The sequence below is a fragment of the Bombina bombina genome, chromosome 5 (genome assembly GCF_027579735.1).
Source record: "Bombina bombina isolate aBomBom1 chromosome 5, aBomBom1.pri, whole genome shotgun sequence".
Classification (NCBI taxonomy): domain Eukaryota; kingdom Metazoa; phylum Chordata; class Amphibia; order Anura; family Bombinatoridae; genus Bombina; species Bombina bombina.
In genome coordinates, this window is record NC_069503.1 from 1,106,808,339 (window position 1) to 1,106,825,513 (window position 17,175).

Genomic DNA, 17,175 nt, shown 5'->3' on the forward strand with positions numbered 1-17,175 from the left:
AACCTTCTCGGCTGGCCAGGCTCCTGGAACTGCCGGTTGGCCGCATCACCCCGGACACCCAGCTAACCCCTCTGGCTGGCGGGCTCCTGGAACTGCTGGTCGGCGTCATCACCCTGGGCACTCGCTAACCTTTACCCCAGGTCACTCCAGCGGCCCTTTGCCCCCGAGCTCCGCTCTTTTGGGGATTGGTAGCCCCTAGGGAGGGACCAGAGGTGGGGGTGATTACCGAAAGGGAGCTCACTTGGGAAACAGGGTTTTTGGACACCCCCAACTCCACATCTTTACCAGGCTGTAACTCCGGTCCCCAGTAGCGGATTCTAACGCTTTTTGTACTGTGGCATCTGGGGACCGAGGGCTTTCCAATGGGATCACCCCAAAACCGCAACCTAAGTACTGTGGGGACTCTATGGGACTGTGGCTCCTATGGAGGCGCCGGACTGTCTGGAGGGGCAGGAATGGCGGGAGATCTTGGGATCAGATAAGGCTCTGAATGTGTATATAAGCAGTGTGTGTTTCACAATAAAGTCAGTTCTTGTTTCACCTGAATACTAGTCTGTCTAGTTCTTTGGGTGAGCTCCTGAATACTAGTCTGTCTAGTTATTTGGGGAGGCCTCGCTATAATCACTTTTTTTGCTACCTAGCGGCCTGTACCAGATATAGGAAGGATCCTTCTAGCGGAGGTAACCAGTCGGGGTAGCCGGTATACGTCAGCGAATTGGCTACAATCACTTGGCGGCTACACAGCTGCAGTCGGCAGGGAGGAAGCAGGACCCTTTTGGTGGAGCTACCCAGTCGGGGGAGCTGGGGTTCGTCACAGGATATGTCCATATGCAGCAGAAAAACAGTAATAACTTTTACTACAAGCATTTTTGCTAATGGGGCCCTTAGAAAATCTTGTTCTGTTGTAAACTTTACAGACATATATATATATATATATATATATACACAAATAAACACATAAATACATATGTAAACATATAAATACATCAATACATACACATATATAGACATATATAGAAGTGCATTGGAGCCCTTTTCAGATAAGTCAATAAAAACATGTAAAAACATATTTATGCAATATTTATTTTTAATAAAGGGTTTAACTATGTATTTACTGTAAATATTTCACATTCCAATGTTCTGCACACAACAGAATATGTTCTAAGTATTTTTAAATATATATATATATATATATATATATATATATATATATATATGTATATAAATATATATATGTATATATATATATATCTATAGCTATATATAATCATGTATAAATATATATATATATAGAACAAAAATGAATGCACTCTCTGGATTTACCCAATCACACTTTAATTGTGAACGTTTTTGGGGTAATCACCCCTTCCTCAGAATTCTGCACCCTGGTCCTGAGAAGATTTTGTTTGTAAGAGTGCACTTATGTGGAATATATATATAAATATAATAATAATAATAATTTCAAGAATGCTATCCATATGCAAAAGCACTAGATGGCAGCACTATTTCCATACATGCAGTGCACCAGATGCCTACCTAGGTATCTCTTTAACACAGAATATCATGGGAGCGCTGCAAATGTGATATTAGAAGTCACAACCTAAGGGGGCGCAAAAGTGGTCACATAAGAATAATGATAATAAAATCTAAACAACAAACAATGAAAACATAAAAATAATAAAATATATATGAATATATATGCTCTTCAATTCAGATATAATTGATGGTATATCTTATTTGTGATAGGTAACAGTCTATCAGTTCATATTAATGGTTCAGTTCCAACACTCTGTTGCAATGAGGTTCTGTGAGGATGGTGTCTTTTCAGACCTGGCAGCTCCTTTCAAAACTTTATTTCCCAATAACAACGATTTCTGTGGATAAACACACAAACAAAAAGGGCGCCTCTGTCAGGGTGCCAGGAATCAGACTGAGACGAGAAGTGCAAAAATAATCACACCTTTATTAATAACAAAAAAATAATAAAAAGTACACAAGTCAAATAACAAGCCAGGAGTCAAAACCAGAGTTGGTAGTCAGATGAGCCGAGTCCGGAGCCAAAGCGAATAGTCAGACGAGCCTGAATCAGGAACAAGGCAAACAGCAGAATCAGGAACAAGCCAGGGATCAGGAACCAGGAAGGACGTCAGACAGCCAGGTAATAGACAGGAACTCTCACAAACAGGTCTGAGACGACGCAAAGGCAAAGCATACTGAACAGAGGCCCTTTAAATAGTAAGTGATGACATCACAATTCTGAGACTGCATCCGCCACAATGCACCATAGTCAGCAAGAGAGGTGAGTAAAATGGCTGCCAGCAGCACAAAGCAAACAAAACAGGGAAAAAACCCTGACAGCCTCCTAGTGTGATATTGTTTACAGCACAAAGATAATGTGTGTTAGTAAACTGGTACTCGCAAGTGTGGCAGCACCCAATTGTGCTTAGTAGGGCAGACTGGGAACTCTCAGTGTCCCAGCTTGCTGGTCCATGGTATAGGTGCTTCTTTCACCCTTACTCCAAATGTAAGGCAAACTCCAACTCTCAGTATAGTAAAAAAGTGTTTATTATTTCAAACACAAATACAATTTTAAAACACAGGTTGTTACAAAATTGTATTTGTGTTTGAAATAATAAACACTTTTTTACTATACTGAGAGCTGGGGGTCAGTTTATTAAGCTGCGGACGTACATGATACGCTGTTGGCATTTATCATTGCACCAGCAGTTCTGTGAACTGCTGGTGCAATGCCACCCCCTGCAGATTCTTGGCCAATCTGCCGCTAGCAGGGGGTGTCAATCAACTCGATCCTATCCGATCGGCTTGATTTCTGGCGATGTCTGTTCGCCGCCTCCGAGCAGGCGGACAGGTTATGGAGCAGCGGTCTTAGGACCGCTGCTTCTTAACTTCCGCTTCAGGCGGACCTGAAGTGGAGTGGGTCAGAAGCAGCATTTGCTGCTTCATAAATCGACCCCCTGAAGTTTGCCTTACATTTGAAGTAAGGTTGAGAGAAGCACCTACACCAAGGACCAGTGAGCTGATACACTGAGAGTTCCCAGTCTGCCCTACTAAGCACAATTGGGTGCTGCCACACTTGTGAGTGCCAGTTTACTAACACACATTATCTTTGTGCTGTAAACAATATCACACTAGGGGGCGCCCTTTTTGTTTGTGTGTTTATCCACAGAAATCGTTGTAAATGTGATATTAGAAATACATCACATTCGCTGTATGCTCTGTCTGAATCAGAAAATATTTTTTTGGCTTTCATATCCCTTTGACAGTGCCCATTAGAAAAAGAGCATACATATGTTATAGACCAATAGAGCAGCCTCACAAGGTAAATTTAGTAACATCTAAAGTAATCCCAGTAAACCACTGCAGAACATGACTAAACAAGGCGTCATGCATAGTGTCTTCATAGGGTTATGTGTGCAATGATGAGCGATATTCTTCCAATATAAACTGTACAAAATATGTGTCCAATGCTTAGTTATTAGGTAGTGATATTGCTGTAATGTGAACGTAACCAATCACCTTCCTTTAGAGAGGGATGGCACGTCGGTTCACTTCCAATACCTAAGAATTAACTGTTTAGTGCAGTTAATCATAGCGGTCAGTGCAGTTAATCAAGCTGGGGGCTTATTAATAAAGGAACATAAAACCCCAAAAATTAATTTTATTATTCAGATAGAGGATTCAATTTTAAACAACTTTCCAATTTACTTCTATTATCAAATTCTCTTTGTTTTCTTGTTATCCTTTGTTAAAAAAGCAGGAAAGTTTAGTTCAGGAGTGTGCACGTGTCTGCAGTACTTTATGGCAGCAGTTTTTCAACAATGTTATACATCAGCAAGAGCACTAGATGGCAGCGTTATTTTCTGTCATGTGCTCCAGACGTGCACGCTACCTATCTAGATAGCTATTTAACAAAAAATAACATGAGAATAAAGCAACATTGATAGTAGAAGTAATTTGGAAACTTTTTAAAATTGTATGCTCAGCCTGAATCATGAAAGAAAAATGTTTAGTTTCATGTCCCTATAAATAGAAATGTCAAAGGATACAAAGAGAGTTTGATTGAAGTAATTGTCACCATCACTTCAATTATAGATTACAATACACGTTAATTGATGGGCAGTGCCACCAAATCTGTAAATAGGAGCCTTCCCCACTACAGCTCCTCCAGCGTGATATAGAGGTAAAGGGGTATACAAGTGTTAATCTAGTTTAAAGAGACAGTAAAGTCATAATTAGACATTCATGGTTTAGACAGAACATACAATTTTAAACAACTTTCTAATTGACTTCTATAATTTCATTTGCTTACTTCTCTTGTTATTATTTTGCTGAAAGGTATACCTATGTAAGCTCAGGAGCAGAAAAGAACCATGACTGCATATATATATACACCGATTCTCATTGGCTCAACCATTGTGTTCAGTTAGAAAACAGTAGTATATTGCTGCTCCTTTAACAAAGAATACCGAGAGAATGAAACAAATGTGATAATAGAAGTAAACTGGAAAATTGTTTAAAATAGTATGTTCTTCCTAAATCATAAAAAAAAAAAATTGTGTTTCATGTCCCTTTAATGGGGAAGATGCTAAGTACCACCTTAAGAGTAATTTCATGTTTACCTCTAAAGTGTTAGACAACATAAATTACTCAACCAAGGTCTTGTTCCAATTGAGCTCACTGTTTATTGTGCACACTCTTGTACTAATCAAATACTCTAACTCGGGCCACCCTTAGCATTTGCAGGGCCCTGGGCAAGACAAATGTGTGGGGTCCTTCAGCCCATCACCATTATTCTTCTATCCCTGTATATCCTGCCCACTGTATGACCCACCCTGTCCCAATATTCAGTGTTACCTATATAAAGAAAAACACTATATGTTACACCTCCTAATTCCATAAACACTTCTTCATAAACTAAATACAGGATATACATTGCACCGTCTCATACCCTCATCTCTGTGTTCCACGCAGTGCGGCGTGATCACACAGTAGGACCGCTGACATGCTTAAATTTAGTGTATTGTAGGAAGTGTTACTACCCATTACTAGAGGATCTCACTATCCCTCTAACCAGACTGTACTCCAGCTCCTCCCACCACCAGCAGCAGTGTTTCTGTTCTTTTTCCAGGGGGAACTCTGTTCCCATGCGTTCCAGTTGGACTTCACCCCTGCCTTAGGGTGGTTACTAGACACAAAAAGCTATTATACTTTTGTCTGTGTCTGTGACCAGCATTTCAATTTATGTAAATTATCTTGAATGATCACATCAACTGCAAACAGATGAGTGGACTAAAATTGCTGTGTCACAAACAATGGGAGACTGTAAACAGGAAGCTGAGGAATGTTTGAAAGTGAGTGAGAAAGATTTGAGAAGAGTGAGGGGAGAATTTTGGACAATAAAGTATATGGTGATAGATCTGGGGTTTAGTTAAAAATGTGATGGTTGCAATATTATATATATACAAAGAAGATTAGAATTAGGTCATATGGATATGGTAAATGTCTGAAGTTAAAATCCAATAGACTCTAGTTTGGAATCAGAGCTATATCTCATTGTGTTAGATATTTATTTATAAAATATTTTACCAGGAAGGATACATTGAGATTTCTATTGTTTACAAGTATGTCCTGGGTCCACAAAACATTGCATTGATACAATAGGGTACAATAAAATACAAAAACAATATTAATACATAATATATGCAAAAATGTAACATAGAACAGGTAGGAAATATATAACCAACCATGACAGGTGCATTCTGTTTTGAGATATGTAGAGATATATGTTAGTATCTAGCCAACTGGCTACATCTACTATATATAGAGAGGTCTATTGAGTAAGATAACTAGTTTTCTAATTCTACAAAGCATATTCACCAAGATACAGAAGCCTCTCTTATGTATTAGTGAATCTCCCTAAATCAAATGGAGAAATTTGTCTCACTGCACAATTCTTTTGCTACCATACTGTTTTTATGCAAACCTTGCAAATACATAATACAATCCTGAAACTCGTTCACAACATAATTGTCACAGGCAGCATGCACAGGCCAAACATTGTGTTGGCATCAGTTACCATGGTAACGCTACAATAAGGGCATCCAACCTGGCTCGACAGTTCTTATTGGCAAAAGACGTTTAGGTCATTCTACTGACAACCAATCACAGAACGCTGGGGGTGTGACCCAGTGCACGTTTCACCAGGTGACTGTAAGCGTGGTGTTTAAACTTCCGCGTACGCCCTGTGTGATGACGTGAGTATGTAGGCGTGGTCGTTCACAAGGTGCCTGGTTGGGCGGGGCCTGAGTAAGCCTCTCGCAGACACTGTTTGATTTGGTGTATGCGGTGTATACTGTATGTGTTATTCAGAATAGATCCGGAGAAGCTGCTGTGGGATAGGAAGCGAATAGATCTGTTAACCCTTCTGGAACTGGATTACTAATACTGCTCATCATGCAACTCTAGAGGAGAGATCTTATCGCTCGCTTCTTACGCAAGTTGCTCCCGGTGTGTCTCTACCACGGTCTCTGCTCCTCACTCAGTCTCTAAACTCCCTTCTTACTGCTCTGAAACGCCTCATCCATATTCTGCACTCGGGCTTCTTACCCAAACGCTTACAGCCTTCATTCCTTATTGTGCAACAAGTCTCTTCTTACAGATCAGTACTTGTCACTCTTCATTTTGTACCACATACCCACAGCCCACCTGAACTCCTCATGCAGCACCCAAAATCCTCACCCAGCCCCTCTGAACCCCTCATTCTGCAGCAAACTTCCCACCAGCACCCCTGAACCCCTCATTCTGCAGCAAACTAACCACCAGCCCCCCTGAACCCCTCATTCTGATGCCACTTCTCAGCCCGGGCCTCTAATTCTGCACCCAAACTCCTTACCCATCCCTCCTGAAAACCTCATTCTGCAGCAAACTTCTCACCCAGCCCTGCTGATACCCTCGTTCTGCAGCAAACTCTTCAACCAGCGCCCCTAAACTTCTCATTCTGCAGCAAACTCTTCAACCAGCGCCCCTAAACTTCTCATTCTGCAGCAAACTCTTCAACCAGCGCCCCTAAACTACTCATTCTGCAGCAAACTCTTCAACCAGCGCCCCTAAACTTCTCATTCTGCAGCAAACTCTTCAACCAGCGCCCCTAAACTTCTCATTCTGCAGCAAACTCTTCAACCAGCGCCCCTAAACTTCTCATTCTGCAGCAAACTCTTCAACCAGCGCCCCTAAACTTCTCATTCTGCAGCAAACTCTTCAACCAGCGCCCCTAAACTTCTCATTCTGCAGCAAACTCTTCAACCAGCGCCCCTAAACTTCTCATTCTGCAGCAAACTCCTCAACCAGCGGCCCTAAACTTCTCATTCTGCAGCAAACTCCTCAACCAGCTCCCCTAAACTTCATTCTGCAGCAAACGCCATAACCAGCGGCCCTAAACTTCATTCTGCAGCAAACGCCATAACCAGCTCCCCTAAACTTCATTCTGCAGCAAACTCCATAACCAGCTCCCCTAAACTTCACATTCTGCAGCAAACTCCTCAACCAGCGCCCCTAAACTTCACATTCTGCAGCAAACTCCTCAACCAGCGCCCCTAAACTTCACATTCTGCAGCAAACTCCTCAACCAGCGCCCCTAAACTTCACATTCTGCAGCAAACTCCTCAACCAGCGCCCCTAAACTTCACATTCTGCAGCAAACTCCTCAACCAGCGCCCCTAAACTTCTCATTCTGCAGCAAACTCCTCACCAGCCCACCAGAACCCCTCATTCTGCAAACGCCTTATAAACCCACCCTAAACCCCTCATTCTGCACCCAATTTCCTCACCCAGCCCGCATTCTGCACCCATAGTCCTCACAAGCCCACCCTAAACCTGTCATGCTGCATCCTAAACTCCATACCAGCACACTGAACCCCTCATTCTGTAACCAAATTCTTTACCAAAGCACCTTACCTAGCCCCACTGAGCCCCTCATTTGTACCCAGTCTCTCCGTAACCCTCATTCTGCACCCTATACTCTTTATCCAGCCCCTTAATTCCCTCATACTGCACCACACATCATACAGCTTCCCAGCATCTCTCATACTGAAATTCCTTACCCTGCTCCCCATAGTACTCACTAAACCCCACTTACTATATAGTCAGTCCCCAGACCCTTAGCCAGTTGCTTATATCACTTATGTTTATGGTGAAACACATATAGCTCACTCTTTCTCCTACATAGATTGACCTATTATAATTTTTGCATCTCAAATTCAGACTGCATCTACTTCCCTTGGCAATTTTCTTGTTCCCTTGGACTGTTTCCTCATGCTGCAAACCACATTCCTAATTTTGCATCCAAACAGCTCCACTACACATTTCATGACTATCACATTTTAAGCATTTTTTCCTCAGTCCTATTGCTTCCTGTGTTCAGAAAGAAATTCCTCATTTTGACTTCCAGTTTTACTCTAATAACCCCAGAATCTAATGATCCCCATTGTGCACCCTCTCTAGCTCAGAAGTGTCTGCACACTGCACCCCACTCCCTGCCCAGGACTTTGTGCCCTCTGGCCACACATTCCTCACTTTGTGATTCTTGTTTTGGAATGGAGGATGCAGAGTTACCCTCTGGGATCCTGGAGGTTTGTGTCCTGGTTGGAGCATCTTCAGAAAAGATTAGAGAGATAGACAAGGTAAGACGTCATCTATTTGTATGTGCTTTTATGGCAATATATACAGCTGGTAGGGTGTTCAATATTCAACAGGAAATTACATTATTTTAGCAGGCTGTGCAGTAAATTCTTCACAAAAATACAGGACACATAAATCACCATGAGTGTTGGCTAAATGTTACACAGAGAGGCAGTCAAGGGGGTCACATCACTGGCAACCAAACAGGTACAATGATTGATTTGTATGTTACTCCCTAGCTAAGGGGGTACTAAGACTGCTCAGTTGTGAAAAATATTTGTGTTAGGATCATAAGTGGTGGCTGTAGTTACAGTTTATTAGTTAGGGCATTGTATTACACCACCTACCAATATGCTCTGCCACCCACAGATTCTCCTGTATTTTTGGAGAGAACAGCTGGCAAACTGCTTGAGCCAGGCTTTACTGTATAGATCCCTAGTAAATTGCTGTGCTGTACAAAGTGCACAAGGCTGGTGACAGCACAATGGTCCTATTTATTTTTTAGGAAAGACGGATCTAATTAGTTTTATTATAACTAAAAATAAATACTTTGCATTCATTAACCCCTTCCCGCCATTATGACGGCATGGAACGTCCTAGCTGTTAGACTGTCCCGATGCCATAGCCGCTTCCTAAATGGGGATCGAAGGCTGAAGGGCGTGCATAGCATCATAGGCACTCCCCCCCCCCCCCCCGACCTGATCTCCTGAGTGCAGCTTTATCCATGTGTTTAACCCATTTGTGTTTCACAGTGAATAGTGTAGTGTAATTATTCCTTTAAATGTAGGCTGGTGTATAACTGCTACTTTTTTAGTATAAGAGCTTTTGACAAATTATGTTTTGTTTTTTTAAAAATTATATTCTAATAAGATTTGAATATGGCTAGGAATTGGCCCAAAAATATAGGAGCCAGAATGAAAAAAAATATTGTGCGTGTACCTGCTGTTGTGTAAGTAATTAGTTGTTGAGAGGTCAATTTAAAGTGCAGTTTGTGAGCGACCACTGGCTGATTTTATGGGAAAGCAGCTATCTATTATAGGCATTTAAACATTTTTTTTTTAATGGAATTCATGTTCTGAGTGTAAAATCCGTTCACTTAGGAAGCTGAGTATATATGATTTTTAAGTAAGATATTTACCTAGAGGCGTCACACAACTGCCTATTGTCTCTTTATAATGTCTGTGCGATTAATGGACAAAATGTGGAGTGTCCCTTAAACGTCACTGGAAAAAAAGTGTAGATCGTTGTCGAGGAGGAGCGGTATGAGTAAATCGGAGAGATTAGCTGTAAAAACACTTTTTATTTAGAAGCGAAAAAAAAATCATTAATAAAAGTGGGGTTAGATTTATATCATAGTTACTTATTTCTCCCACAACGATCAAGTTTACCCTCACTTTAAACCATGTAAAAAATACTGCAAAAAATATAAAGCTTTACTATGTTGTGTGAGCTAAATCAAAGTGCAAGTTACAGCTGTCAAAAAGCCAGCAAACATCACTGCTCTGTGCGCTTCTGTAGCAGGGTGCAAGAATGTGTGTTCCCATTTGGTGCCAGCCAGTATGATGACGCAGAGCTTTACCAGCCAGCCCCAATAAAGGGTTAAAATTAGAGAACAACTCTGAAGATAGCTGCTAGCACAGAAGGAAAAAGAACAATATTGAGGACAGTGTAATGTTCCTTGTAATCTCTGGCATTAACATGCTTTGCTGTTACACGTGCACAATTGTACATGAACACACACTGTATGAATAAAATATAAATAAATAAAGTGCACTTATGACAATATGTAGAGGAGGCTGCAAATTGCTAATCCATGGTCTGGACAATCATGATGATCCAGTTATTTTTATTAATGTCATGGGGTGGAAAGGTTTTACTACTACTAGTCATTTAGGGGAAAAAGTTACTAGTCCGCTCAGTGTTATCTAGGAAACCACCCCGCCCCCTAAAGTCTTATTTATTAACAGACCAGAGGAATTGTTTAGCCCTGATTTTATAATTATTATTATAGATCTTCTACTTCTGAGTAACGTAAATGGACATAACAATGCAGTACATCAGGGCTTGACAAACCCAGGCGCCAGGGAGACACTGGTGCCTTAAAATTAGGCCCTGGCTCCCTGTTTTAGAGCCCCCAATGCATTAATTGATGGCCCCACTCCCACCCACAGCCAGCCTCACCTAAAATTATCATTGTGCGGCTGGATCCTTTCTAGACCTCACAGTTGGGAAATACAAATCTATCTTTGGCCAAACCCTCCCTCTAATACTTTATGCAAATACTTTTTAACCAATGACATTACACAAGGGGAGATTTAACTTGCAATGTTATTTGCAGTCTGGCTACTGAAAAACAGTTGCAGCAAGCAAGGTGTTAATGTATTCAAAACATTTTCACAGTCACTTAAATGTTAGTTTATTGCAATACTGCAAAAAAATCTTGCAATTACCTGGTGTTTACTATCCCTTTAAAGTGATTGTAAAGTTTAACAAATTAAAGTCCAGTATCTAAAAATACTCTTAAAATAGGGGTACTTTAATTCATTAAACTTTACAAACATGCTTTTTTTAAAACAAAAAACGTACCTTTTCGTTACGGTAAACAGGCCGTCGATCCTATGTCCTCATCTTCTGTATTTTGCAGATCAATGACAAATCTAGCTTCCTCCAACCGATGTGTGCCCCCATTGGCATCCAGCTTGTGGGGCACTCAATGATTGGAGGAAGCCGGATTCATCCTTGATATGGAAAATTCAGTCTGAGATGCGGGTGGAGGATCGGCGGTATGTTTACCGTAACAACAACAAAAAAACTTGTTTGTAAAGTTTAATGAATTAAAGTGCCCCTGTTTTAAGAGTATTTTAGACACTGGGCTTTAATTCCATATACATTACAATCACTTTAACAATGAAAACAATAAGCCAAATCTATTTGGAGCATGGTATGCAGATAGATTTTATTGTACTTTTATATTATTATTTATTATACTAGGTGCTTTTAGGGAGCTGAAGAACTGATACACTTCTGCTATTAACATTTTGTACCAGATGTCATTTCTAACTTACACAGAATCAAACTCAACAAAACAAACTTTTACCCAGAGGTGGAAACCCCCTGGGAGAAGTCAGTGTCCTGCTGACTGCTACATATTTTTAGGCAGTATAATGTATGTACTTCCTCTCTTGAAACTTACATTGCACCATATCATGTGATATATACAGATGCCATGTTTTAGACTTAAAGGGACAGTCTACTACAGAATAGTTATTGTTTAAAAAGATAGATAATCCCTTTTATTACCCATTCCTTAGTTTTACATAACCAACATGATTATATTAATAAACTTTTTACCTCTGTGGTTACCTTGTATCTAAGCCTCTGCAGACTGCCCCCTTATTTTAGTTATTTTGACAGACTTGCATTTTAGCCAATCAGTGTTCTTGCAGAAGTAACTCCACGTGTGTGAGCACAATGTTATCTATATGGCACACATTAACTAGCACTGTCTAGCTGTGAAAACTGTCAAATGCATTCATATAAGAGGTGGCCTTCAAGGGCTTAGAAATTAGCATATGAGCCAACCTAGGTTTAGCTTTCAACATAGAATACCAAGAGAACAATGCAAATGTGATGATAAAAGTTAATTTAAAAGTTGTTTAAAATTACATGCCCTATCTGAATCATGAAAGTTTAATTTTGACTACACTGTCCCTTTAAAGGCTAAAACAAGTGCACGCTCCTGAGCTTACCTAAAATTACTCTTTTTAAACCCTTAATAACCAGGAGTTTCAGAGTAAAACCTGCCCAAAGTATCAGAGAATTGTTAGCATTTTTGCTATTGCTCCATGTTTTATTTTGCCCAGAAATCAACTTCACCCAGCAGTGATTCAAACCTTCTCCCAGCTGATGAGTGGCAAACACCACGAAACAGTCTGTCCTGGGTTGGTTCTGAATCACTGCACTAACCCTAGCTAAGTTTAACAGCTGTGTGAACAGCGATGTTTTGGCGTAAAGGGAGTCTATGTAAAAGCAGACTCAAAGTAAAAAAGTGTGTCATTGTGAACCTCATTTGGATATCTTACCCAGAATCATTTGCTGCATTAGAAACAATGTATTTCAGAGGTTTTCTGTCGGACAAACAAGCCTTCTCGCCTGTCTAGATTTGTTAATGAACTACACAATGAGTTATTTTCTATATTTTGTGCGTAGTGGATGATTTTAAACTCACTTTTTGCCTCCCCCTAATTTTAAATGTTCCATTTAAACAGAAATAGAGCCTTGTGTTGTGTGTTTTTGTTTTAAGTTTACCTATCAAAACTAGATACATATTGTTACATTTTTCACAAACTTTAGGTTTCTCACTGAAATTATTTACATAACTTTTGTGCAGTCATGACATAAATAGTTGTAAAAGCTTCACTGGGATCCCCATTCTCCCCCCCCCCCCCCGAAATAGCAGACATGCTTTTTGGTAATTAGAAGCACGCTAAATTGTAGGTGCAAAACCACACTTCTGAAATTCCTTGCAGTAAAGGGGCTAATTAGTTAGTTAGCTTGTCGGGGTTATAGTACCCAGATTATAAACATTTTTATTTCCTTTTTAAATAAATAAAATGTATTTATTGTTATTATTTTTCTGTAGTGTAACGATTCACCCTCCAAGTGATCATACTGTAGGGCCACCACGGCACCACCACAGCAGATACAGCGATGCCTTCTGCTCCCGGTTGTCTGACAACAGGGCCGCAGCATGTGCTACAGTGTTGGACGTAGGTAGTACATCAACAGGGATACACGGTGACCTAGCACCTACGTCCATATTGTGCAAGGGATTAACAAAGAATACCAAAAGAACTAATCAAAATTGATAATTGAAGTAATATAAAATTATTATCTTTTAGTTTTGTGCTCTATACTATCCTATATCCTATATATCCTATATATAAATGTATATCTTTTTTTGGATAAAGAGAATTTGCTGAAGCCAATAGCATGCGCACCACTTGTCCTAAAGGGATATGAAACCCACAATTGTTTTTGGTGATGCAGACAGTGCAGACCATTTAAAAAAAGTTTCCCAATTAGTTCTATTATTAAATTTGCTTCATTCCCATGCTATTCTTTGTTGAAGAGATATCTAGGTAGGTGGCAGGAAATAGTTCTACCATCAAGTGTTCTTGCCAGTAGATGACATTGTAGCAAAACTGCTGCCATATAGGGTTTCAGACACTTGCACACATCTGAGCTTTAAAGAGACACTGAACCCAAAATGTTTCTTTCGTGATTTAGATAAAGCATGAAATTTTAAGCAAATTTCTAATTTACTCCTATTATCAAACTTTCTTCATTCTCTTGGTATCTTTATTTGAAATGCCAGAATGTAAGTTTAGATGCCGGCCCATTTTTGGTGAACAACCTGGGTTGTCCTTGCTGATTGGTGGATAAATTCATCCACCAATAAAAAAGTACTGTCCAGAACCAAAAAAAGCTTAAATGCCTTCTTTTTCAAATAAAGATAGCAAGAGAATGAAGAAAGATTGATAATAGGAGTAAATTAGAAAGTTGCTTAAAATTGCATGCTCTATCTGAATCTGAATCGCAAAAGAAAAAAAATTGGGTTCAGTGTCCCTTTAACCCCTTAATGACCACATCATTTTTCCATTTTCTGTCCGTTTGGGACCAAGGCTATTTTTACATTTTTGAGGTGTTTGTGTTTAGCTGTAATTTTCCTCTTACTCATTTACTGTACCCACACATATTATATACCGTGTTTCTCGCCATTAAATGGAATTTCTAAAGATACCATTATTTTCATCATATCTTATAATTTACTATAAAAAAAATTATAAAATATGAGGAAAAAATGGAAAAAAAACACACTTTTTCTAACTTTGACCCCCAAAATCTGTTACACATCTACAACCACCAAAAAACACCCATGCTAAATAGTTTCTAAATGTTGTCCTGAGTTTAGAAATACCCAATGTTTACATGTTCTTTGCTTTTTTTGTAAACTATAGGGCCATAAATACAAGTAGCACTTTGCTATTTCCAAACCATTTCTTTTCAAAATTAGCGATAGTTACATTAGAGCACTGATATCTTTCAGGAATCTCTGAATATCCATTGACATGTATATATTTTTTTTTTAGTAGACATCCCAAAGTATTGATCTAGGCCCATTTTGGTATATTTCATGCCACCATTTCACCGCCAAATGCAATCAAATAGAAAAAATTGTTCACTTTTCACAAATTTTTTCACAAACTTTTGGTTTCTAACTTAAATTATTTACAAACAGCTTGTGCAATTATGGCATAAATGGTTGTAAATTCTTCTCTGGGATCCCCTTTGTTCAGAAATAGCAGACATATATGACTTTGGTGTTGCTTTTTGGTAATTAGAAGGCCGCTAAATGCCACTGCGCACCACACGTGTATTATGCCCAGCAGTGAAGGGGTTAATTAGGGAGCATGTAGGGAGCTTTTTGGGGTAGTTTTAGCTTTAGTGTAGTAGACAACCCCAAGTATTGATCTAGGCCAATTTTGGTATATTTCATGCCACCATTTCACCGCTAAATGCGATCAAATTAAAAGAAATGTTAATTTTTTCTCAATTTTAGGTTTCTCACTGAAATTATTTACAAACACCTTCTGCAATTATGGCACAAATGGTTGTAAATGCTTCTCTGGGATCCCCTTTGTTCAGAAATAGCAGACATATATGGCTTTGGCATTGCTTTTTGGTAATTAGAAGGCCTCTAAATGCCGCTGCGCATCACACGTGTATTATGGCTAGCAGTGAAGGGGTTAATTATGTAGCTTGTAGGGAGCTTGCAGGGTTAATTTTAGCTTTAGTGTAGAGCTCAGCCTCCCACCTGAAACATCAGACCCCCTGATCCCTCCCAAACAGCTCTCTTCCCTCCCCCACCCCACAATTGTCCCCGCCATCTTAAGTACTGGCAGAAACTCTGCCAGTACTAAAATAAAAGGTATTTGGCCCTTTTTAAAAAAAAAAAAAGCATATTTACATATGCTGATGTGTAGGATCCCCCCTTAGACCCCAACCTCACTGATCCCCCACCATACTGCTCTCTAACCCTTCCCCTCTGCAATAATGGGCGCCATCTTGGGTACTGGCAGCTGTCTGCCAGTACCCAGTTTTGTAACAAAATGTGCCTTTTTTTTTTTTTTAATTCCCTTTTCTGTAGTGTAGCTTTCCCCCCCCACCGAGACCAACCCCCAACCCCTTCCAGGACCCTTAGATTGCATTTTAGTGGGTTTTTTTTTAAACTTTTTAACTTTTTTTTTTTCTGTAGTGTAGCGGTTCCCACCCGCTCCCGCCCCGTGCACGCGCCCGCCCACCACCCCCGTGCACGCGCGCGCTCCCGTGCGCGCCCCTGTAGCTCCCGCCCCCCGATCCCGCCCCCCTCCACTCCACATAGCGCACCGATGGCAGCCACCCGCCTCCCACGTAAGCTCCCACCCACCAACGATACCGGCCATCGATGTCCGGTGCAGAGAGGGCCACAGAGTGGCTCTCTCTGCATCGGATGGCCAAGGGGGGTTATTGCAGGATGCCTCCATATCGAGGCATCACTGCAATAACCGGAAAGCAGCTGGAAGCGAGCAGGATCGCTTCCAGCTGCTTTCCAGACCAAGGACGTACGCCACACGTCCTCGGTCATTAACTGACTTTTTTTTGAGGACGTGTGGCGTACGTCCTTGGTCGTTAAGGGGTTAAAGAGACACTGAACCCAAAATTTTTCAATTTTATAATTTATTCCTATTATCAATTTTTCTTCATTCTCTTGCTATCTCTATTTGAAAAGCAAGACTAAGTGTAAAAGCTGGCCCATTTTTGGTTCACAACCTGGGTTGTGCTTGCTGATTGGTGGCTAAATTGGCTGGCTCCTTAGCATAGATGCCTTCTTTTCAAATAAAGATGGCATGAGAAAGAAATAAAAATTGACAATAGGAGTAAATTAGAAAGTTGCTTAAAATTGCTGCTTTATCTGAATCATGAAAAAAAACAATTTGGGTTTAGTATTGCTTTAAGTCACTGCTTGGCAACAAAAGATACCAAGAGAACAAAGACAATTTGCTAGTAGAAGTAAATTAGTGCTTTGTTTAAAACTGTATGCTCTATCTGAATCCTGAAAGACAAAAACTTTGGGTTTCCTGTCCCTTTAAACACACAGGCAGTAAGCTGTAACTGGACTGCCGTGTTTGGAAGTACATCGGTCTAGGCCCTGTTTACAGTAAGAAGCGGCCTTAGCTGTAGTTACAGAACTCATGGTAAATAGTGAAGATGGTATCTTACTGTTTGCTCTGTGCTACTGCACCTTCTACCGCGGCTTCTGGTGAATAACAGATGTCCTTATGTGTAATGTTCCCTGCAGCTATGTTTGCTTCACATTAGAGAAATACCAAGTCAATGAAAGCAAATAGCTAGATCCTTAGTAACTGCAACGCCAAT

At 40.3% G+C, this 17,175-nt stretch overlaps 1 protein-coding gene across 2 annotated transcripts in view; it reads left to right on the forward strand.

The window, feature by feature from the left end:
- Positions 1-6,339: 6,339 nt before the first annotated feature.
- Positions 6,340-17,175, forward strand: part of DENND3 (DENN domain containing 3) — a 322,502-nt gene continuing 311,666 nt past the window's right edge. The window contains exons 1-2 of one of the 2 annotated variants that reach the window (XM_053715396.1): positions 6,340-6,528; positions 8,521-8,699. In XM_053715396.1, the coding sequence (XP_053571371.1) occupies positions 8,613-8,699 (87 nt within the window). In that variant the 5' untranslated portion in view covers positions 6,340-6,528; positions 8,521-8,612. Of the gene's footprint in view, positions 6,529-6,575; positions 8,700-17,175 lie in introns of those variants that run through there. The other variant, XM_053715397.1, reaches the window with a different exon arrangement.